The sequence below is a fragment of the Heterocephalus glaber genome, unplaced genomic scaffold (genome assembly GCF_053883595.1).
Source record: "Heterocephalus glaber isolate CG9 unplaced genomic scaffold, H.glaber_assembly_v1.0 deba00001550, whole genome shotgun sequence".
In the NCBI taxonomy this organism is placed as follows: domain Eukaryota; kingdom Metazoa; phylum Chordata; class Mammalia; order Rodentia; family Bathyergidae; genus Heterocephalus; species Heterocephalus glaber.
Genome location: NW_028258343.1, coordinates 24,430,056 through 24,453,253, shown reverse-complemented (window position 1 = coordinate 24,453,253; position 23,198 = coordinate 24,430,056). Strand labels below are relative to the sequence as shown.

The window sequence follows — 23,198 nt, the reverse complement described above, 5'->3', positions numbered from 1 at the left end:
GGGTGACCAGAGACCCCTGGACCCACCGCTTCCTAGGAGCATCTGTTCTTTAAAGCAGGGTACCAGGCTGCCCACTCGGGTCCCCACCCCTCAGAAGCTCTCCTATCAATACATGTCTTCCTGCTCTTAACCTCCGTGTTCCTAGGACTCATTCTTCGATTCTAGAGAACAAGAACTCGGCGCATCATACAGGGAACAGACGGGGAGATATAACACTTCGTATTTCATCCCCGGTGCTATTTCCTGTAACGCAATCTGTGAAGACAGACCTCACTGTGGAAACAAAGCCTCCAATTGCAGGCAAACACAAGGTGCTTTCTAGAGAAGAGCCTAGTGCTCCGAGGCTCTGGTTTATTTATTTACTTTTTCATAGTTTTTTTTTTCCCATTAACTTTATTGGTACATTTTATGTATAAAACACAGTTACATTCATCATTGGGATCTTGTACCATTACATGAGTCTCTTGGTTCTTATTTTTTTCCCCTTCCCTTGCCCACCCTTCACCCCCTCCACCCTTCCCTATTTGCAAAGACTTTGTTTCCATTTTTTCCTTTTCTCATATTTTTTCCTTTCCCTTTTTTCCCTTCCCCTACCCCTCCCAATTCCCCTGCTCTTTTAGACCTTTTCTTCCTGTTACACAATATCAGTTATACATTTTTTAAATTACAATATCAAGATCTAGGAGACATTACCACAGATTTTACAGAATTTAAAAGGATATAGAAAGCATATTACAACAATCTGTTTTGAAATAAATTTGACAACTTCTAAGAAGTACCTTGGAAGACAAATTAATGAAACTAACTCTGGAGGAAATATAAAATTTGAATAGCACCTATTAAAGAAAGTATATTCCTAGCTTGAAAACCTACCTATATGACAACAACAGGCTCATATACATTTTAACTGATAAATTATATCAAACATTTAAAGCAGAAAAAAGAAGGAACACTTCTCCCCTCATTTTAGGAAATCAACATTGTGCTAATACTAAAACTGGATAAAGATAATAGAAGAAAAAAGTATGAACATAGATAAAAAATTTGTTTAACAAAACAAACTATTGGAAATCAAATTTGGCAATATGTAGTAAGTGGTTTTATTATAGGGATGGCAGTGTTGGTTCAGCATTGGAAGATCCACCCCCATAAGTCATCATTTTAACAGAGGAAAGGAAAAAGCCATATGATCCTGTCACTAGTTGGAGAAAAAAGTATCAAACTAAATTCTACAGCTGTTCATGGCAAAAACTATCAGGAGACTAGAAGTAGAACAGAACCTTCTCAACAGATCAAAGACCTGTACTCTATACTTCAGCAAAAACACCTTATATGAATGGAGAAGATACAATGCTTTCTCCCTAATGTGGGGAACAAGGGGAGATATGCCTACTCTTCATCTGTCCATTAAACTTTGAAACATAGGCCTAAACCAAAATAGTCTGGCAATAAAATGACACAATTAGGATAGGATTGGCAAGGTAGAAGCAAAATTTTTATATGTAATAAAATGAAATGATGAAATGATCATCTACAGAGAAAATACTAAGAAATCTCTAGGAGTCCCTAGAACTTGTATTTGAATTTAGCAGGATTAGAAAACACAAGGTATATATAAAAATTCAGGTCTGTGTATACTTGCTATAATTGAAATTTAAAAGTTATGTAGGAGTACGAAGGACCTAGAAAAGTAAAAAGAAAATGAAAAAAGAAGTGTTGTAAGACGTTTAGTACTTAATTTTAAGACTTCCCCTAAAGCTACAGTAATCAAGGCAGTGTTGGTATAAGGAAAGACATATAGACCATTGGAATAAAACAGAGAATCTAGAAACAGAACCACACATATATGGTCCACTGAGGTTTGAAAGATTATTTAACATTAACATTTTATAGAACAAAAACTCAATTCAAGAGCAGAGGAAAAGATAGTGTTTTCAGCAAATGGCACAAAACACCTGGTATCTGTATATAAAAAATGAACCTCAACCCTTTATTTCCATACATAAAAATAACTTGAAAAGATCTATGAACCTAAATATGAAAGACTAAAACTATGAAACTTTAACAAGAAATTATAAGGGAAAATGTTTATGAATTTAGGGTAGGTAAGAACTTCCTAGGATACAAAAGATGTGATGTACAAAAGAAAAAAATTGATAAATGAGATGCCATCAGAATTTAGAACTTTAAATGACATCATTAAAATGAAAAGCAGTCCTTAAACAGACCATATTTACAATGCATATAACCTATGACCAGAATACATAAAGAACTCTTACAGCTCATTAACAGACAACCCAATTAAAAAGCAGACACAAGATGACAAATAGCCAGTACAGCACAAGAAAAGGTGTGCAACACTAGAATCACAAAAATACTACTCAGTACAATAACAAGATTGAATTATACACTCATTAGGGAGATGAAGTTAAAAGTTTTAAAAGCCTTGTCATGACTTTTTCTGTTTGTTGGATTCTCCCCGTTTGCATTTAATTTGTCACGCCCAATGGATTCATTCTGCTGGGCTTCCTGGGGTTGTGATCCCATTGTCTTTTCCTAGGATGTTGTCTACAATTTTTTGGAGTGCTGGTTTGGTATTCATGAAGTTCCTAAGGTGTTCCTTGTCATGAAAGTATCTTATTTCTCCATCAATTTGGAAAGATAGTTTTACAGGGTACATCAATCTGGGTTGGAGGCTGTTTTCCTTTAGGGCTTGAAATATGTCACTCCAAGCTCTTCTTGCTTTGAGGGTTTGCATTAAGAAATCTGCCGTGATTCTGATGGGCTTTCCTTTGTATGTGATTTGTTTCTTTTCTCTCACTGCCTGTAGAATTTTGTTCTTCTGTTGGGTTTCTGGAATCCTAACAATTATATGCCTATGTGTAGATTTTTTTTGATCAAGGCTAGCTGGAGTCCTATATGCCTCACTTATCTGTATGTCAAGTTCTTTTCCCTTGCTTGGGAAGTTTTCTGCCATCACTTCTGTGAACAGTATTTTTATGTCACCTGCACTCTCTCCTGTTTCTTCAGTGACTCCGATCAGTCTTATGTTATTCTTCTTTGCATCATCTAGCAGCTGCTGGATTGATTTCTCTTACAATTTTAAAGCAATTTTTCTTTTCCTGGTCACTAATTGCAATCTTATCTTCTATAACTGAAATTTTGTCCTCACATTGTTTCATTCTGCTGTGTAGACTGTCAATGGAATTTTTAATCTCCTGGAAATCTGTTTGTATCTGTTTTATGGATTCCATTTGTTTTCTATGTTGGGATTCCATCATGTTCCTCAGCTCTATTTTTTTTTTTATCTGTGTCGTCTCTAGATTAATCATGTCTTGCACTATGGGCACAATTTCTCCTGTTATCTGAGAAATTATTTCTGATTTCATTTTTTCCAGATCTTCTTTTGTTGCCTGTTCAGGGAGTTCAGGTGATTGAGTATCAGATTGTTCCATCTCATTTCCCTTTGGGGTTGCTGTAGGTGATCTGAAAGTCTGTTTTTGAGGCTTGTTTACATGTCTTCTCATTTCCACGTGGCGGGGGGGTGCTGCTGCTGGCGCCCCCGTGGCTTACCTCCTCTGCCCTGGGAGCGGTGGAATGGTGACCCGGGAGCCTCCTCCTGGGCACTGGGATTGGCTCACCTCCTCTGCCAGGCTACAGTTTAAATGTCTGTCAGGCCCAGGAAAAGACTTCACGTAAAGTTATCTGTCCTTGGCAGGAACCAGCCAGAGAGCTTCTGAGCATTTCTGCTGCTCTCTGGGGCTGCTCATCTCTGCACAGGCAGGAGTGAGGCCCAGGGCATGAGTCTGAGCCCAGCTGTGGTCTGGGCCCCACCGCACCCCAGCTCTGCCTGTAAAGGAAGGATGCTGGCAAAGCAGAGCATGTGAGGCGCACAGCAGCATCACCTCCCTGGCACCTGGCCAGTGGGCACAGGCCCCAGAGGCTGTCTCCTCACCTGGACCCAGTGTGGGCAAACACTCAATCCCTTTCCACATCCCTCTGGCCTGAGGATGGCAGGGTTTTCAAAATACTTGTAAAAACTTCAGACAGCAGCCCCAGGGACTCGGCAGAGCTGCCCCAAACCAAACCGGTAAAGGTTACAAGATAGCAAAGATTCTTGAAATGGCCCTCCGAGCACTCAGAAAATGAAGGAAAATTTATTCAATAAAACCTATTTTTAAAAAAAGACCAGCACAGACCTTGGTACGTGCAGCAAAACCCACACCATGCTACCTCTCACAACTCAGGAGATGCAAGCGCCGCTCTTGTCCAACCAGCAGTGTGGGCTCCGCTCCTGCTCCCTGCCCGGGACAGTAGGCCAGGCCCAGCCCTGAGCATCCTGCAGGCCAATGTGGCTGGGCTGTGTCTCAGTGATGGGCTGCCCCCTCCTCCTGACCCCCACCTGGGCCGGGCTTCTCCCTAGGGCAGGGACCCCACAGACTGCTCAGCTTGTGGGCAGGGGCGCCGGCCCAGCCAGTTCAGGGGAGAGGCAGGTCGCAGAGACCAGCAGAGGAGCCCCAGGCTGCAGAGCAGGGCTGGCTGGGCCACTCCCCACATCCCTATCCGCACTGCCCTGGCCCAGGCCTCTGCCCAAGGAGACACAGGCCACAGAGCAGGAGTCCAGGCACCATCTGCAAGGAACTGACTTCACAAGTGGTGTGCAGGGAGAAGCCTGAGGCGAAGGGCAGCCTCGGAAACCCTGTAGGTGAAGGCAACTGGCAACTGCTAGGTCCCTGGTGCTGCAGAGTGGAGTGCAGACTGGCTACTTTCCCAGAGCACTCTGAGCATCAGAACCAATCTCAGTGCCACCCAAAGGGAGGAGCCCTGCAGTGAACCAGAGTGGATTAGTCTGTGAAGCAATGTGGGTCACAGTGTGGCTAAAACCAAGTGTGGCTGAGGCGGGAGGACCCTCAGATGGAGCCCAGCCTGGAGAATGCAGTGAGACTTGTCTCAAATTATGCATAAAAAAAGGATGGGCTGTAGCTCAGTGCCAAGGCTTTGGGTTCAAGAGAAAACAAGCTGGCCATTAGTGCTGCTTGACAGGCAGATGTGGTCAGAAAGGAAGTCACGGCAGACAGACACACACACACATGAAATGTCCAGAAGAGGCACGTTTATGGACAGGAAATGGAGCAGTGATTTCTACTACCTAGGTGGGGATGAGTGCTCACAGATAAAACCTACAGGGTTTCTTCCTGAGGCGATAAAAACAAAGTTCTAGAATTGATTGTGGGCTTGATTTAGTGTATTACAAATATACTAAAAAGTACTGAATTGTGTACTTTCAATGTGTGAATAGTATGTGAATATCTCAAAAATTGCTACTAAAATCAGTACAATCAAGGAAAATAAAGAAAACAACTTTTATAATAAAGAATCTTCAACAGGACTTTCCCTTTTCTGCAACACAACTTATAGCCAGGCCAGGTAGGCAGTGGCTCCGTAAGTAACGGGCAAATGAATCAAAGAAGAGAGCTCTTTTCATTTCTGCATTTGTGGTCTGTGTGTTGTGTGTCAAGCACTCTGCTAAGCTCTAAATGTCCATTCTTGAGAAAACTCAGAAGAAAGGACATAAATATGCATACAAGTGTTACGGGCCAATGACACAGAAGAGAATTACATGGCATCGTAAGAGGGGAGCCCAGTTAAAGAGAGAATGGTCAATTCTACCCGTCAGGCAGAGGAGCTCTCCCCAGGTTTTATAAAAATGCTTCTGCGGAACATCAAGAGCCAAGCAGGTGTCTGTCAGAGGGGATCGAGGAGGGACAGGCACAGTGCTCTGGGGCACTTCGCGCACTTCAGGCACTGACCTTGGCTGAGCACCTTCGCACATGCACATGCACATGCACATGCACTTCCACCACACGCGTGCACCTGCAGGGCGCCGAGGGCAGGGATGTAAGGAGGAGCTGTAAGATCAGATGGGGCTGGCACACTAGAAGCTCAGATTTTCACCCATGGATCATAGAGAGGAACCACACTGTTTGTAAACTTTAATCATTTTAACATCGTCACAGAGCTGAGACATGCCAGTAGGAAAAGCTTAATTGGAAGACAGAGAACACCAGTCGGGAGAAAAGTGAGAGTGCTAACACAGATCTGGATGCAGGCCGGGTCCGTGAGACCGGGCGGGCGAGGGCACCGATGCCTGCAGAGTTCCAGTACTTAAGAGGGCGTGGAGTAGCAGCTCATTAGGGAGCTCTGAGAACGCCTGCCGGAGGGAGGGAGGGAGGGAGGGAGGCCAACGCCGGCGCAGGACTGCGAAGCTGTTTCCACAGGGAAATCCGTGTGAAGACAGGGACCCCGGGACCGGAGTCCACACAGCCTATGAGATCACTGCTGACCTGGCGGAAGGCGAGCTCAGCAGCGAGGCCAGACTACATCCGATAAAGAGCAGGTGATTCATGAGACAGAACAGTCCTTGCAACTCCTCATAGTTTATTAAACAGAATTCCTAAAAAACTGAAAGATTAATACTAAAGATTTTGTTATTTCACCGCAAGTGCCATTAATGTTCTCATGCAAATGTAAGTATACTTTAATACTTCTAGGTTTGCAAGTAGTAAATCAGCTTGTCACTGAATGAAAGTGAGAACAAAATAATTCTTACCTGAAGTTCTAAAGTCATCCTGTTAATTTCATCTTGTTGGCTCCTTATTATCTAAAACATAGAAGATAAGTCAGTTTGAATCAATTTACTTTTCCCTTTTGCTTTCTAAAAGTACCAATATTTCAAGCAATAAAGGAAAATATATGGGATTATAAATTTATTTTAAAAGGATCTTTATTTTACAAAGCTATTCATACTAAGCATTCTTGAAATAGCAATGTGATTTGGATCATACATAAAATTGCAAGTCTTTTTTGTTAAACTTTTCTTTATGTGATTTATGAAAACTTTTGAGACTGAACAATTTAAGAAAACATATATCCTTCTGTTTGGCCTTTTACTTAAATTTGAATCCTTTACATTTGCTTAAATTGCTATTTTCTTTCCAGATAAAAACATTCAAACGACAAGGTTCAAAGCTGCTACACAGTAGCACAACTGCAAATCACAGACAGCTGTGCTCACCGCTACAGCTTGCTCACCTTACTGGCCGCCTCATTCTGTCCTCTGAGATCATCGTTTTCATTCTGAAGCTGTTTTGTGTCTAACATGGGGAGGCGGATCCCATCTTCAAGGCATCTTTCTACTTTCTGCTGCAAACTGTTTCAGAAAGATCATTATGTGAGGAAAAGCAGCTCTATTTGTCGATCTGGGTCGATGGCTTCAATATGACGTTCCTTCTTCGGATATTTTTTAATCAAGACCCAGGAAGCACATGAGTAAGTAGACCCACATTTACACAGGTAAGAAAGGTCCACAAGTAGCTAGGGGCTGACAGCTTCCTCAGAACAGCAAATGAGAGACCAGAGTTGCTTATCATGTGACAATTTCGGCACAGGCAAAGCCCTTCATCACCTAAACTTGAGCTCTGTCCCCAGCCCCTAGCTGTCCCTTCTTCTCTAAGGACTAGGAATATGGATACGTGTCTTTGGTCCTTCATTCCAAGCTCAGCAAAAGTTTTCTTGTAAGGACAATGGTTACCTAAACCAGCAAAGTAACATTTCGTCTCAATTGATAAGAGCAGCGATTTTCTGTGTTTACAACCCGGCCTAACAGTTTGTCCTGTACCCACAGTAAGGAGAAACAACAAAAGAATCCCTCTGGCACATTAAACATAAAAGAATAAAGTAGAGGAGGTGCTAGCTTTGAGAAAAGAACACTAGTAATGTTAAAAGAAATTGTATTATCAACAATAATGACCTAAACCAAAACTGTTAACAGCTGCAAGACTTCTAGGGCTAGCTCTACCTCAGCGTTAATCACTCAGGAATTGCAGAGCACTAAAAGATTTCCTATAATTGCATTTTGATATTTTCTTTTTCTTTTTCCAATTATTATGGCTACCTGAAGCTTTTTCTCTCTTCCAAAAGAAATGTCATATTTATTAGTTCTTTGCCAGTCCTGGTGGTACAGTGAGGGCTTCAGACACATTTATGAATAATGGCACCAGAGATACTTTTATGTATTGCTAGTAGTCATCAAAGTATTTGCTTTCTTCATCTGTGAGAAGTATTCTCCCACGCTGACATGTGTCCCCAGCACATCACAGCTGCAGGGGAGCTGCCAGTCCTCAAGACGTTATCACCCTGTCACTGTCATCTCTGGTGGAGCACTTTTCTTAATTTATAAATCTCAAATGTTCTTAAGAATTCATGAAGCAAGAAGCTTAGAAGTACACAAAACAGGTAAGGATAACTTCAATAGTGCCTGATCACATATGTTATGTGACTCATAACTGAAGTTATGAGGAAACAGACTTTGAAGGCAGAAGTAAAAAAATATTAACATGAAATTCATGTGGAATCAGATGGATTCTGGTTTAAAAGCTGAATATATTGAGTTTCTTTTACTTGTTTTATGAGTCCATGTTTGCAGTACCTGACTACATTCCTCATGGGGAGCTGACACATGTACACACATCTTAATCATTTTTATTCCCTTTCCCATTTGCAAAAGAGCTATCTCTGTTTCCCTTTTTCTACCTTTTGTTCTTTATTTATAGTCTGACTTCAATACACAAGAGAAACTGTGATATTTAAGCTTGTGTGTCTGATTTATTTCACTTAACATTATGGTTGCGAAGTGCATCCACTTTCCTACATGTGACTCAAATTTAGCCTTCTTTATATCAGAGTAGTACATACTCCATTGCGTATAAATTCCTCATCTTCTTTATCCATTCTCCTGTTAATGGACTTATAAGCTGCTTTCAAGATCTAACTATTATGAAATGTGCTGCTATAAACATGGGCATGCATGTAACACACTGTGGTATGATGTCTTGAACTCTTTTGGGAAGATAACTAGAAGGGGTTGACTGAAATTTCTAGTTTTAGTTTTTGAAGAATCTCCATATTGATTTTCAAAGTGATTATACAAGTTTATATTTCCACCAATAATGTAGAAGGGCTCCCAGCCTTGCTAGCATTTGTTATGATTTGAAGTCTTGATGATGGCCATTCTTTCCGGAGTAAAATGAAAATTTCAGTGTTGTTTTAATTTGGATTTTTCTAATGGCCAGTGATGTTGACCATTTTTTCAGGTATTTATTGGCCATCTGTACTTCTTCTGAGTGTATTAGTTTCAGTCACCATTTCTTGTTTGGACCTTTTTATTTGGGGGGATCTACATTTTTTGAGTTGTTTATATATTCTAAATATTAGTCCTTATCTGAGGAGTAGCTGGCAATTTTTTTCCTAATCTTAAGACTGAATTTCTTACATTCAGTTTTTGGTGCTTTGTAATCTTATTCAGGATTGTTTCATCTATTTATAGTTGATAGCATCAGGTTTAAGTTTAAAAAGAAAAAACCTAAGTCTCTGTATCTTAGGTTCCTCAGGAACCCAATCTTAACTTTCCAGGCTTCAGTGCACACCCTGAACACAGCCACACCCCTGTCCACCGTGTTTCCCACTACAAAACTCAGCAGCTGTGTGCAGCGCGTGGTGTGCGAGGCCTGACACGCCTGGCGAAGCCCCCGCGCCTGCGGGCCACACACTTCCCGGGCACACACTCGTGCGGGGCAGTGCGTCTGTTGGCCCCTTTCCTGGTATTTAGAGGTTTCCTGGTTCCCTGACGAAACCATGAGAGAGAGTGAGTTTCATCAGCCTGTGCTGTCTCCAACTGTCATTGTTCTTTTCTCAGTTTTGCTCTTCTCATCTACAACCTTTGGAAAAATGTCTGCATGTTGATTCAAAATGGATCACGACTATCTATTCCAATGAAATTGCACTCTGACTCTCAACAGTATGTCTTTAAGAAAAATAATAAAGTAATACAAATTGATGTATTTTAAGTGAAATGCTTGAAAAAATATAAATGACTTAAGAATGAAGTGAAAGGATTCTGAGTCTTCTTACCTCTGAATGGAGGTTACTAACTCCTTCTCCTTTTTTTTCTGGCAGATTAACTGTGCTTCCTTCTCTTGACATTGTTTTTTGATCTCTTCAAGCTTTTTTTCTGTATCTATCAAAGCCTCTTGCAAATTTTTATTTTTTTCTTCTAGAACCTGCAGCTAAGGAGAAATATTTTTGCAGTTCATAATACACGGAACAGTAAATGTTTCTATGAGAAATTACTACTGTTCTCAAGAATTAATAGATTCACTGCTAATATCACACTATCTTCATTTCAAATACAGTATTTAGCACTTCTTTTTTCTGTGGAAGACAGTGGAAGGATGAGATTGTGAAGAAGAGAGGAAGGTTAGAAATTTCTAGAACGGAAAGAGGAAGGTTGATAATCTCCTTCTCATATTTTTGGTTGCAATGAAGCACACCTAAAATTCAGCACCTTGACCATTTCTCAGTGAACAGTTCAGTGGTGTCAACCAGAACTCACCTTGCACAACCGAAGCTCTGCCCCTCAAGCGACTCCTCATCTACCCCATCCTTCAGTCCATCTCCTGGCAAGTGCTGGTCTACTTGTCTCTAACTTGACTGCTCCATATAAGCAGAATCACACAGTATCTGTCTTTGCTAATCTCAAAATATCCCCAGCTTAATCCAGGTTGTGGCTTGAGTCCAAATTGCTTCGTGTTTAAAGCTGAACAACAGTACCTGCCTCGTGTGCACAACACCTTTTGTGTTTCTACTGATCCACCCACCCATGGGTTCCTGCACTGGTTCCAGCTTCTGTCTCTTGTGACTGGTACTACACACCTGGGAACCTGAGCATCTGCCACATCTGTAAGGTGTATGATCTTGGCATTTCCACGTCTATGTTGCTCTCTTGTTCTTGCCCATGCACATTTCCTGTAGGCCTTAAGTCCCTTCCTGATTTTAACCTCTCATGGTTTTACAACTTATGAATTAATATAAAGTAAAAGAATGGCATGCAAATTTTAGAGTATGAAAAATAGTGACACTCCATAGATTAGAGCAATGACTCTCAACTGGCTGGTTTTACCCCAGGAAACATGTGGAAAGGCTACTCACATGGTGGGGTGGGTAAGGAGCAGTGTTACTGCCATCAAGAGGGCTGGATAAAATGCACAGGGCAGACCTCTGTTAAGAAACTGTCTCCCACCACAGTCTACAGTGCTGAGGCTGAAAATCTAGGGTTAGAAAGATTTTGAAAAAACTGAAGAGTAGATTTAATGTATTTGTAGCTAAGGTTTCAAGAGGTTAGGTCTGGCCAGACTTGGTGGAAAGTCTTTGGATGACATATTTTTAAGAAAGAAAAACAAAAGTCAGCGGAGTGAGCAGAGGTCGTTTCTTATACCAAGATGTAAGAAAAACTTATGGAAAGGCCAAGAAAAATGAATCAAACGTCTCTCAGACACTCAACACAAGGTCATGAAGAGACTTAGATCCCAGAGAACACTGGGGACACTCGGAACTGGGATGCCTGGGTAGGTGCGTGCATGCATGGGCAGGGTAACCAGGCTTCCGGAGCAAGAGCCCTATGGTAGCTTCCCTAGGACAGTGACCATGCACTAACCAGCTTAGCTGAGCCCAGTTTCTGATTCAAGTTAAACCCTAAGAGCAGTGAAAAGCACACATAATTCATGATGAGCCAGCTGTCTACAGGACCGACCTGGAAATGAGTTGGCTTAGGAGACGAGCACCGTACCCCACCTACCTGCAGGGTCTGGCTCTGCACGTCATCCAGGGTGGGGAGATCCGCCAGGTACTTCTCCAGGGTCTCGATTCTCCTCTGCTTTTCCTTGTTTTGTTCAGATTCCTTCTGGCATTTCTTCTTCAGGCTACTGATGTACCTATCTCTGGTTTTAAGCTAAAGAAAAAATATCATGAATGCTCAGTAGTGTTGAGTTATTAAAAAACAATAATGAAACTAACACTCCAATCTTGGGCATCGATGAATTCACCCATGTGAAGACCATCACCAAACTCAAGACTTATTTTATAATAAGATTCACATTTTCTTCAAATTTTGTGCTCACTGGAATCAAGAACTTGGGGGGATCTGTTGATAAATTGCAAACTGTAAATTCCTGCCAGGTTGCAGCAATGAGGCAGGCTTCATCATCCACACACACAAGTGGCCAAAGGTGTCCACGTCTTCACTTCCACAATTTTATGTTCAAGCTGCAACTATGTGTTGAGTCTAAATAATGTTTAAAATAACTTTTAAAATATTCTAATTTGGCAATGAAAAATGTTATTAGATAACAGAACAGAGCCATTGGGTATAGTTTGAAAATTGGCAAGGTACTGATTTCTGGAGAAATGATTCCAATTTCTTATATTCTGCAAAGCTACACCCAAATGCTTTAAGTGAACCAAGAAAGGACACCTACAGGTAATTAAAGCTGTTTTGTTATTAGGAGCAGCCTGCGAAGGAACTGCTTACGCACACTCAGCGATGCAGTGAAACCAGCAGACTGGGCTGGGAACACCAGGAACACGTCCTAGGGACGAGAGAGGCTAAGGCATCCCTCCCTCCCCCAGCCACGCCAGCAAGGGCGCCACAGGGCATGTGTAGCGCCTTCTCCCCCACTGCAGGGCTGAGGAGATACGCTAACCACGAGTCTACTCTAGAACACGTGAAGGCCGTGATCCTAATATAGGCGGAACCTCAGACTTTCATGAATTTTTTGACTTTACCACCTGAAATATATCATACCTAATTTACTTTTTATTGTTTAGGACATGTTTGCAGTACACAATGGTCACATCCCTCATGGGGAGTACATGACATATCTGGATTCTTTTCTCCTTCCCTCTCCAGCCTCTCCCTCCCTACATTTAAATTTCACATCTCATATTCAAAGATCTCTCATACCTAAGACCATAAAAAACAAAATGTGTACAAAAACTGTTGCCTAAAATGTAAATTCCAGGCACACATTTACCTTAAATTATCAGTTTCTCTAACATTTAATGTTCTCACAGAAACTTAATAGGGTTCTAAAATATTTTCACAGTTTTTTCATATTCACCAGGGAAAATAAGTGGCAAGAATCAGCAGTATAATGGATTATTCACTCAAATTTTATTAAAGCTAATACTTGTCCATGGTCTAGTTTCTTTCATGCCTTACTTACTTAACTTTAGTCTAAGGTATAATAGCTTTTATAAAAGTAACTTCAACACAGTCAGGAGAACAATGTATGAACAGACAAATTTCAACAAAGAGAAAATACTGGAAATGTTAATCAGAAACCCCAAAGCAGCTGCACTGGATTCACTAACGGAGAGGGACTACATCAAGCAGCAAAACATAAGCAAACTTAAAGACAGGTCAAAGGAACAAAAAGAAAAAGGAACACAAAAGTTAAGAAAGTTTAAGGGCTTATGGACACCAGCAAGCCGACCCATCGTATGCATTATAGGCATCCCAGACACAGGGGAGGTAAAAGAAAGTGTGAGGCAATGGCCACAAACTCCCCACATGTGGAGAAGGAAACGGATTCACAGTCCCAGAAGGCCCAACCCAAAGAAATCCATACGTAGAAGCATTAGAACCAAGGGCCCTAAAATCAGTGATGGGGAAGTTTGAAAACATCAAGAAAAGAATGACTTGTCACATAAACCATATTTCTTACCAAAAAAACTTGCAAGGGCCGGGAATGTAGCTCAATGGAGCCTTGCCTGCCTGGCAAGTGCAAGGTTCTGAGTTCGATTCTCAGTACGGGAGGGGCTAAAAAACCTTGCGGGCCAGGAGAAAGTGGTATGACACATTCCAAGTCCTGAAGGAGAAGGCCACCAACTGAGAACAGGATGCGCAGCAAACTGTCCTTCAAAGCGAAGGGGAGGCCAGGAGGGCGGTCTGGCTGCCACAGTCACCCCACTGATCGCAGGGCTGACGTGGCGGATCCGGCCGGCCGGGCAGGGTCCTCTTCTCCCTCACCGCTGCATGCGCTCCCTCCCGAAGCTGCGTGCTCGGTGGAAGAGGACTCCCTCATAGAGAAGCTGCATTCCCCGCTAGAACCTCCAAACCAGCTCTCAGAAATCAAGGGGAGAAGACTTTCCCAAATCAAACAGAGAGCCCATTGCCACCAGACCTGTCTTATAAGAACTTTTCAAATTAAGATATGAGGATGTTAAACAGTAATAGAAAAGCATGAGAACGTATAAACTTGCTGACAATAATAAATATACAGATAAAGACAGAACAATGTGATACAGTGGCAAGTACGTCACTCTCAATTTTAATTCTAATATAAACGTTCAACAATTAAAATTAACTATAATGGGGGAATGGGATAAAATTTTTAAAAATTATAAATACAAAAATGTTATTGGGGCCAGGGATTTAGCTCAGTGGTTTTGCCGCCTGCTGCACAAGCGCAAAGACCCGAGTTCGATCCCCAGTACCAAAAAAAAAAAATGTTATTGGACACATGATATAAACTGTAAACTGTGGTACCAATAAAGTATGGAAGAGTAAAAAGTGAAGTCTCTTTTTTTAATGTCATTGAAGTTATCAGCTTAAAATAGACTATAATATAAAAGATTTTATATAAGTCCCTACTAACCACAAAAGACCTATAATTAAAAAAAAGAATTAACCACTTACCAGTCCAATTATTTAAACAGAGAATGACCAAAAATTGCATATTTTTTCATTTTTATAAGATAATCTAACAGGAAATTATAATGGAGAATTTTATCAAATTTGTTCAATGTACGAATGGACTGGTTGAAATGACACAACTGCAGGCAGCTAAATTAATCAGAAATAGGACCACAGGCAGTTAGGCAGCGCCCGGCCCGAGAATCAGTGCAGAACAGCTGCGGCAGAAGGCAGTCACCGCAGGCAAGGCTCTGAGGGAAAGAGGACGGCTACACCCACACGACTCTCCTAGGGACGACAGCAGTGACTGACACTATGAAGCACCAATCACCACGGTGGGGACCACGGCCTCCCAGGGCCACTCCCTCCCAGAAAACCCTTGTTCCATGTACGCAGGAGACCAGCTTGAAACTGCACCGCAGGCTTTAGATATTACTGACCTGGCTTATGAATTCGGCTACTGATTAAAATTATGAGTCATTCTAAGGCCTAGTGTGAATGACTACTTGACCTTTTGGCTGATGTACGGAGACAGACTTCCCTAGCCAACAGTCCCAGCTGAGGTCTCAATGGTCAATGAGGCTGTGATGTCTCTACAGCAAGGAAACACTGCAGCTGAGGAGCTATGACTCTGTAGCCATTCTCCACGATCGAACCTTAGCTAAGATAATGCAGGTGGCCTGTTAACGGTGACCTGCAAGACAGCACAGGCGGCTCCTTAACTGTGACCTGCCCTCACAAGAATACACAGTTATTGCCCCTTTACAGCCTGGCTCACTGTGCATCAGGTCTGCTGTTCCCTGCATCTGCCTTCACGCCCCCTTGCCATGCTCTATAGTCATAAATCCTGACTAATCCAGAGCTTGTGGTCTTAGCCATGACAGCAAAGATGGGATGGTCTTTAGGTGAGAGAAGGCTGAGGTCAGTTTCTGGTCCCCCAAGTAATAAGCTATCATTCATTATTCTTTATTCCTTGTTCTCTGTATATTACTCTTTCGTGCTCTGCTGTCCCCTCATTCAGGTGACCGGGCATTCCCCTAACTGGTTGGGCCAACAACCCGACACACACGTTTGCTCTGTCACCTGCTCCCCTATTGGATCCCCATTTAATCAATATTACCTAAGTGACTGTACTTGTTATAATCTTATTGGCTGACCCTAGTTTTGTCCCACCTTGTAGCTGCCTCACCTCGTGGCTTGCTCAGTAAAACACCCCTGAGAAACAGGGTCAGTGGGCAACTCACTTTCTGGACCTCCCTTCTGTCTCTCTTAGACAGAGCTTTCTTTCTCTCAATAAATTCTTTCTACTCTTAACCTCTGTTGTTCCTAGAATTCATTCTATTTTAGAGAACACAAACTCGGCATTTCAGAGCACTAGCAGGGTGGGAGTTATATTTCCCTTACAGTATTTGGAGGTCCACATATCACAAACAAACATAAACACGCTGCTCGAGTGACACTTGGGGTAAACTGTTCATTGGTTAAAGCTTTTCAACCCAAAACCTCAGCAAGACACAAACAGCAGGAGAGGAAAAGAACAACAGAACAACTACAATACTGACAGGAAGCAACAATATGGTAATAGTAAGTCTTCAGGTAGCAGCAATAACTTCAAGTGTCACTAGATTAAACACACCATCAAAAGACACACTCTACACTGTCTACAAGAGACAGTGCCAAAGAATCTCCTAGATTCAAGGCTGAACGAGGAGCAATGGAAAGTCACTCCATACAAACAGCAACCCAAAGAGCGCAGCAGTCGATATATTTATTATCAGACAAAATAATATTTTGAATCAAAAACTTCTGAGAGACAAGGAAAGTCACTATGCAGCAAAGGGTCACTTCAGCAGCCTGGGGAAGAACACATGCCCCAAGCCACACAAAGAGGACAACGTCATCATGAAATAGTTCTGGGAAAACTGGGCATGCAAGGAATGAACTGGACCTTTTTATTACAACACACACAAAAATCAACTCAAAACTGACTACAAATTTTAAACAAAGACTGGACTCTGAAGAGAAAACACAAGGGAAAGGTTCTTGACACTGGGTTTGGGTCATTTCCTGGCTATGATTCCAATAGCACAGGAACCATAGAGTAAGAGGAGAAAAATTTAGGTGAAACACAAAAAATAAACAAGTGAGCCTGTATCAAGCTGAAAAGCTCTAGCACAGCAAAGAAAACAACTAATGAGATGTAAAGAATCCTACAGGATGGGAGAAAATATTTGGAAAAGACATGCACAACAGTGTAAAGAAATGCTAAAGCTCAGTAGCAAACAAAACAACCCAATCAAAAAATAAGCAAAGGACCTGAAGCATACTTCTTCAAAGAACACATAGAGATGACCAGCTGCGCTCCATGGGAGGGAAATGCAAGTCCAAACCTACCCACCTCCCACCTCCCACCTCCCACCTGGAAGGACAGTGACCATCAAACACGAGCTCACGGCTGGTGGTGACCTGGAGAAAGGTGAGCCCTTAGACACTGCTGGTAACATAAGGAGTACAGCTGCTACAGCACACAGGATGGAGGGTCCTCAAATACATATATGGCCTGTAATCCAGAATTCCTACTGCTGGGTATCTCAAGGAATCAAAGTCAGGATCTAAAATAACTGAAACTGGGATCTAAAAGTGACAGCGGCATTCCCATGTTCATAGCAACATTACTCACAATATGGAGTACAATGTGGAAACAACCTAATATTCACTAATGAACAGTAAAAAATGTGCTTTGCTTTTGTGTCAGTTACTACACTTGATCTCAGCCAAAAGGCCGAGAAGCAAAGTGTTTCAGTTAAAACATTTAAATTAAAAATAAATAAATGTGGTATGCTGTATACATGGTGGAATGCTATTCAACCTTTAAAAAGAGAAATCCTGCCAGTTGGTACAACACGGGTGGCCCTGGAGAACACCACGGTAGATGAAACAAGCCTGCTTATGTGAGTCTGCACAGAGGGCACAGCCAGTGGGTGCCAGGGCTGTGGGGCAAGAAATGGGGAGCTGCCTTCCCAGGGGAGCATGGTTTCAGACACACCACAAGCTGAGTAAGGCCCGACCTCTGGGCGGCTGGAGGGAAAGGTGCTATGCTGGGAGCGCTGTGCTCTAGATCACTGTGGCCAGGCCTAACTGGCCACCTCCCTCAGACGAGGCAGGGCCCCACGTGGAATGAGGAACACGCATCTTGTTCGCTTCCTCCCTCAGACGAGGCAGGGCCCCTTGGGAGGAGAACAGGGGACAAGAAGGCGTGGTGAAGCAAGGCTGGGCCGAGAAGAGGACGTCTTCCTGCCCACTCATTCTCCAGAAAACCAAGCATGAAGTCCTGCAGACTTTAGCTGCTCTCCTGGCTCCGCTTACAGACCAGCCTCTTTGACCGCCCCCTGTGCTTCCCTTACTGCTACACTAGAAATACAGGTGCTGCAGATGCCAGCCAGCCCTTCTGCCCCATCAGGACGAGGGTATCAGCTTTACTGCTGTCTTCGTCGTTCTCTTTGTGCTTTTGTAACTTTTTTTCTTTACCTTTTCTTAATCTCCCACCTGTGTTTCTCACTCTGTGAACCCTTGGGCCATGCGGGGTGTGGCAGTGCTATACAGCATGTACTGAGGAACAGGCTTGAGTAGACTGTAAAGTTTTAGCACGACGCACTGGACATGAACACGGAAGAAAACTTCACTGTGTTTGAACAGAGGGGAAGCACAGCAGCCAGGAGGCAAAAGAGCTGCTTTGGGGAGCAGGGGCACAAAGCTTATCTAGCAAGGCCCTGTGTTTGATCCCCAGCACAGAAAATAAAACCCCCAAAATGAAAGGAAATAAAACATAACAAATCGTGTTTTGACATTAAAAGTCTCAAGTACCCGCTGAGACATCCAAGTGGCTGTCAACTAGGCAGTACGTGTATAAACTGACTTTAGTAAGCACTGAACTCCAAGAGTAATGAGATGAGAACAATTTAGATAAAACAAAAAATGTATTTAAACTCTTTAGCCACTGAAATATCATAACTTTCATCACATTTTGGTTTTTTTCCCCGGTACTAGGGATCGAACTCAAGACCTTGCACTTGTGAGGCAGGTGTGGTGCCACTGAGCTACATCCCCGGCCCACATCACATTTTTTAAATGAAGAAGGCTCAGGTGGGAGTCGACTGTAATACCTCCCACACGTGACCAATGAGTATTCCCTCCTCCTTGGGATTATGTAGTACTGTATAAGACGCCCCCGCAATACACAAAGGAAACAAGAAAGGGCTCTGTGAGGTACTTTCAAATTAGCCAAGATAAAAGACATCAGATAGTTGACAAAAATAGAGCACATAAAATTTCTGTCAGCCTTGAAGATAAAAATTCCAACTCACATGTATGTATTTGCACACACGTGCACACACAAAGATATCAACGGAGTCATCTGTTAACACTGTCAAACTGCAGAAATCAGGGTGACCTCTCCAGGGTCACATGAATGGAAGGCTGACGTAATAAAATAATCGGCTGGGCGTAACAAGGAAGTCTACAATTGCTTCTGCAAGTTACCCAAGGATCTGCACCCTCCAATAAACCAGGGACAGCGTGTGACACTGGATGACGTGCCACACATCCTGCCTGGGTCTCTAATGATTCTGTAATGGGGACTGAGGTGAAAAGAGACAGTTTAACACAGCAGGAAAGTCAACCACACACGTAGGAAGTGTGTGTCGCGTGCGAATTTGCCATGTAGCCTCTCATCCCAAACCATTTTCCCCAGCTTAGTAACTCAGTAAGGACAAAAGGCCACTTCCTTTCCTTTCCAGTGCTTTTCTGGGACAGGACAAGGCCAGGGGATGACGAGCCCAATGAGGAGAGTGGCACTGGTGGGGCAGGGACTTTCACTCAGACAGGTGACACAGAGGGATTTCGACTGGGAGAAACCGTCAGGGCTCCGCAGGAGATGCACAGGATTGATCCCTCTGTGAAATGTAACTGGGTGTGACCCCGTACAGGTGAAGGCCGACCTTCTCCACTGAGGGAGAGCTGCTGACCCAACACTTCATCCAGACACCCACCTTCTCCTCCAGCTTCTTCTTCTCCTCGCTGAACTGGCTCATTCTCTGCGTGAGAAAGTCACTGAGCTGTGAGACCTCCTTCTCAGTAGACGCGAGCTTCTGCTCGAGGCCCTCGGGCTGCGGCTGGGCCCCAGCCGGCTCTGCACACGCGGCCTGCAGGGCGGCACTCTCGTACTGTGGCTGTGGGGAGGAGGAACGGCAGGGCTTTCAAAGTCAGGGAGTAAAACACGGAAGTTCCCAGCCCATAGCAGAGGTTTCATGAAAGAGAGCTATTGCTTGGCTTAAAGGTACACTTGGAAATGTAAATAGGAAATAACATGGTGCAATCCCTTGGTACAAGTAAAAGTTTTATGGAAATAAAGAAAAACTAATGAAAAATTTCTTCATGGTGGCAATTTCCAGCTAACACTAAAATCAGTACACATAGTGGAATGGAACAGTCCCTTTTCTAGTTCAACAAATGGTGCTGGAACTAGACATTCACATAGAAAAAATAAAAATAATAAAACTTATCTAGACACAAACCTTACCTCTCTATAAACATTAACTCAAAATAGACCATGGTCATAAATGTCAATCATCATCCTAGAAAATTCCTTAAAAAGAAAAGAATACATTAGGAAACCTAGGTGATCTGGGCCATGGTGATGACTTGCTAGATACAACATCAAAGGCAAGATCAATGGAAAACACAGTAATAAACTGCACTCCATTGAAACCAGAGACTTCTCTTTGGTGAAGGATGGTGGCGAGGATCAGTGGAAACCACCCTAACCATTATGCCAAAAGCAGGTTGTAAGCAGCGCAGGCTACAGAGCGTTAACCCCCACAATGGCTTGGATAGAGAAGTGAATCCGGCCGTGACCCACAGAGCACTGCAGATGGCACATGGGCCAGTACCAACCACCCCACCACCAAAGGCCATGGCAGAGGCCAGAGAAATTGCCGTGAAATGACATGGCATAGCATGGTGGCCAAGGCAGGGTGACTCAACCCAAATGCCGTTCCCAGAAATGTAGCCTTCTTAGCTAAAATGACAAGGGTAACTGTTAGCCACAACCTCTATCTTGTCTGTTCTGTTCTTAACACAAGAGAGCTTTGTTTCTTCTTTCACAAGCCTTGCCTGCATCAGCAACTTATCCCTAGCAACCACACATAGCCCCCTCACCCCAACTTAATGAATGACTGTGTAACCAATAAATATCAGCGGCTCTGGCTGTTCAGGGTCCTTGCTTGCTAAAGCACTGACCATCCCAGTTCCCCGTCTCTTTCTTTGATTTGTCTCTGAGTCTTTCTTCTCTCCTTGCTTCATAGCACTGAGCAGGAGATTGGGATCCACTGCAGGAGTTCTCAATATCGGAATGAGAAGATGAGCCATAAACTGAGAGAAAATATTTGCAAAAGATACGTGATAACAAAATCTGTTACCTAAAATATACAAAGAACTCTCAAAATTTAGCAATAGAAAATACCCAATTAAAAAAGATCTGAACAGATATCTCACAATGAAGATACACAAATGGCAAATAAGTATATGAAAAGACCTTGACCATTTGTCATTAGGGAACTGCAAAGTAATAGCGAGATGTCTTAATTCACATATGAGAATGGCCCGAATCCGAAACACTGATTACAGAGGAGTGTGTGGAGCAACTCACCAGCCTGGAAGACAGCTTGGCCATCTCTTACACAGTTAAACATCCTCTCACCAAAGGACCCAGCAACTGTGCTCCAGAGAATTTATCCAAGGAGTTGAAAACATGTCCACACTAAAGACCTGCACACAGGCGGTTATGCATCTGTGATGGTATGAAATACACATTCTGTCTTTATCCCTATTTCCTATCATCTAGCTCCTAAAAGCCTGGGAATATCCGAAGTGACGAAGAGCATCTCCCGTATGATACAGAGACAACTGGGGATGGTGGCCCTTCAGTATCTTCAGGATGGGGTCTGGTGACCATGATTAGAGGTTTGAACTTGCCAGTCCCACCTCCCTCCATCTGGGAAGGGAGAGGAGCTGAGTTGGTTGTCAATGGCAATGATTTAAAAACCAATCACACTTACACAATGATGCTTCACATAAACCGGCATGGACTGAGCCCCAAGTACTTGTGTGTGTGGTGCCTGCATTAGTAACTAAGGCTCTACACTTCTAGAACCCACATGGATGGAGTAAGCCTGAACCAGAGAAGAACAGACTAAGATACCCAGGGGTTGCCCAAGGAGAATCTGCATACCTGACTGCCTGGGGTATGGGCACACAAGCCCTACCCAGTGGAGGCAGAAGCACCTGTGCTATGTGAGGAGTAGGGACAGAAAGCACACACCTCTGGGTGTCCCTCACCCCCAGGGCACCCTCACTCATAACACCAAAACCTGGGAGCAATCACGACTTCCTACAGCAGGCGAACGGACAAGCTGTGATGCATCCGGACAGTGAATATTGTACTGTGCAGCACTAAAAAGAATTCCACTTGACCTAGCCCTCCTCTTTCTAAGTATCTTCCCCAAAGAATTAAACCGTCATGTCACAGGGATACATGCACACTGATGTTCACAGCAACACAATTTAAAATAGCTAGGTCTTAGAAACTGCATATATGTCCATCGACAGATAAATGGATAAGTAAAATGTGGTATTTACACACAATGGAGTACCACACTGCCGTAAAGAAAGACACACTTGAAATAAGTCAGACACACAAGCTCAAATACTGCGTGATTTCCTATACGAGAAACACATATACAATATACACATTTATACAAATAAAGAACAAAACCAGAAGAGAGAAAAATAGGAAGTAGGGAGAAGTTCAAGTATTTCCCCAAAATACAAAATACAAACTTCATTGTTTGAAAAATATTTCAATATATATGCTAATTGGTTCCATTTATACCACTAGTTTATCCTAGTTCATTGAAAAGAAAGTTCTGTGTTATTACCTGGGTTTTTTTTGTAAGAATCTTTTTGGCTTGAGTCTTGTACTTTGAGTAACTAGTTTGAAGATAGTGATATAATAACTATTGCTATTTTCTTATTAAGAAATTTTGTTTTATTTTTTTCATAAAATTAAAAAGAGAAAGAAAAAAGAACAAGATATTGCAGTGGTGGGAGACCCAGGAGGTGTGGCTCTACTTTGGTGTATGATAATGGATGTTATTATCAGTGTTCAAACCCAAAGGATGGAAGGCATGAAGAGTAAACCCTAGCCAGGCCTGGTGGTGCACTCCTGCGATCCCAGCATTCTGGGAGCTGAGGCAGGAGGACAGCGAGTTCTAGCCCAGCCTGGACAACTTAGCCACTCAGCATGACCCTGTCACAAGACAGAAAAATAGTAAAGGTCTGGGCCTGCAGCCCAGTGCGAAGGCCCTGGGTTCAACCCTCCAGTACTTAAATAAAACAAAAACAAAAAAATAAAGACTAAACCCTAACATAAACTGCGGTACAGGATGTGGGCAGAGGGGACACTGGGGGGCAAGGGGCCCTGGGTGTGAGAAACTCCCGCTCTCCTCTCGGCTTGGCCAGGAACCCAAGCCGCTCTCGGGGAAGTTCAGTG

The 23,198-nt window shown here is 42.9% G+C and overlaps 1 protein-coding gene and 1 pseudogene across 5 annotated transcripts in view; both read right to left on the bottom strand.

Moving 5' to 3' along the window:
* Cep85l (centrosomal protein 85L) overlaps positions 1-23,198 on the bottom strand; it is a 110,672-nt gene that overhangs the window by 16,080 nt on the left and 71,394 nt on the right. For 3 of the 5 annotated variants that reach the window (XM_004860164.4, XM_021240684.2, XM_021240681.2), the window contains 5 exons: positions 19,639-19,818; positions 11,693-11,845; positions 9,970-10,124; positions 7,093-7,210; positions 6,611-6,661 (listed from right to left, as the gene is read on the bottom strand). In XM_004860164.4, coding sequence (XP_004860221.3) covers positions 6,611-6,661; positions 7,093-7,210; positions 9,970-10,124; positions 11,693-11,845; positions 19,639-19,818 — 657 coding nt within the window. Of the gene's footprint in view, positions 1-4,079; positions 6,378-6,610; positions 6,662-7,092; positions 7,211-9,969; positions 10,125-11,692; positions 11,846-19,638; positions 19,819-23,198 lie in introns of those variants that run through there. The other 2 variants (XM_021240680.2, XM_021240679.2) reach the window with 2 other exon arrangements.
* On the bottom strand, positions 17,274-17,384 carry LOC147824284 (U2 spliceosomal RNA; annotated as a pseudogene).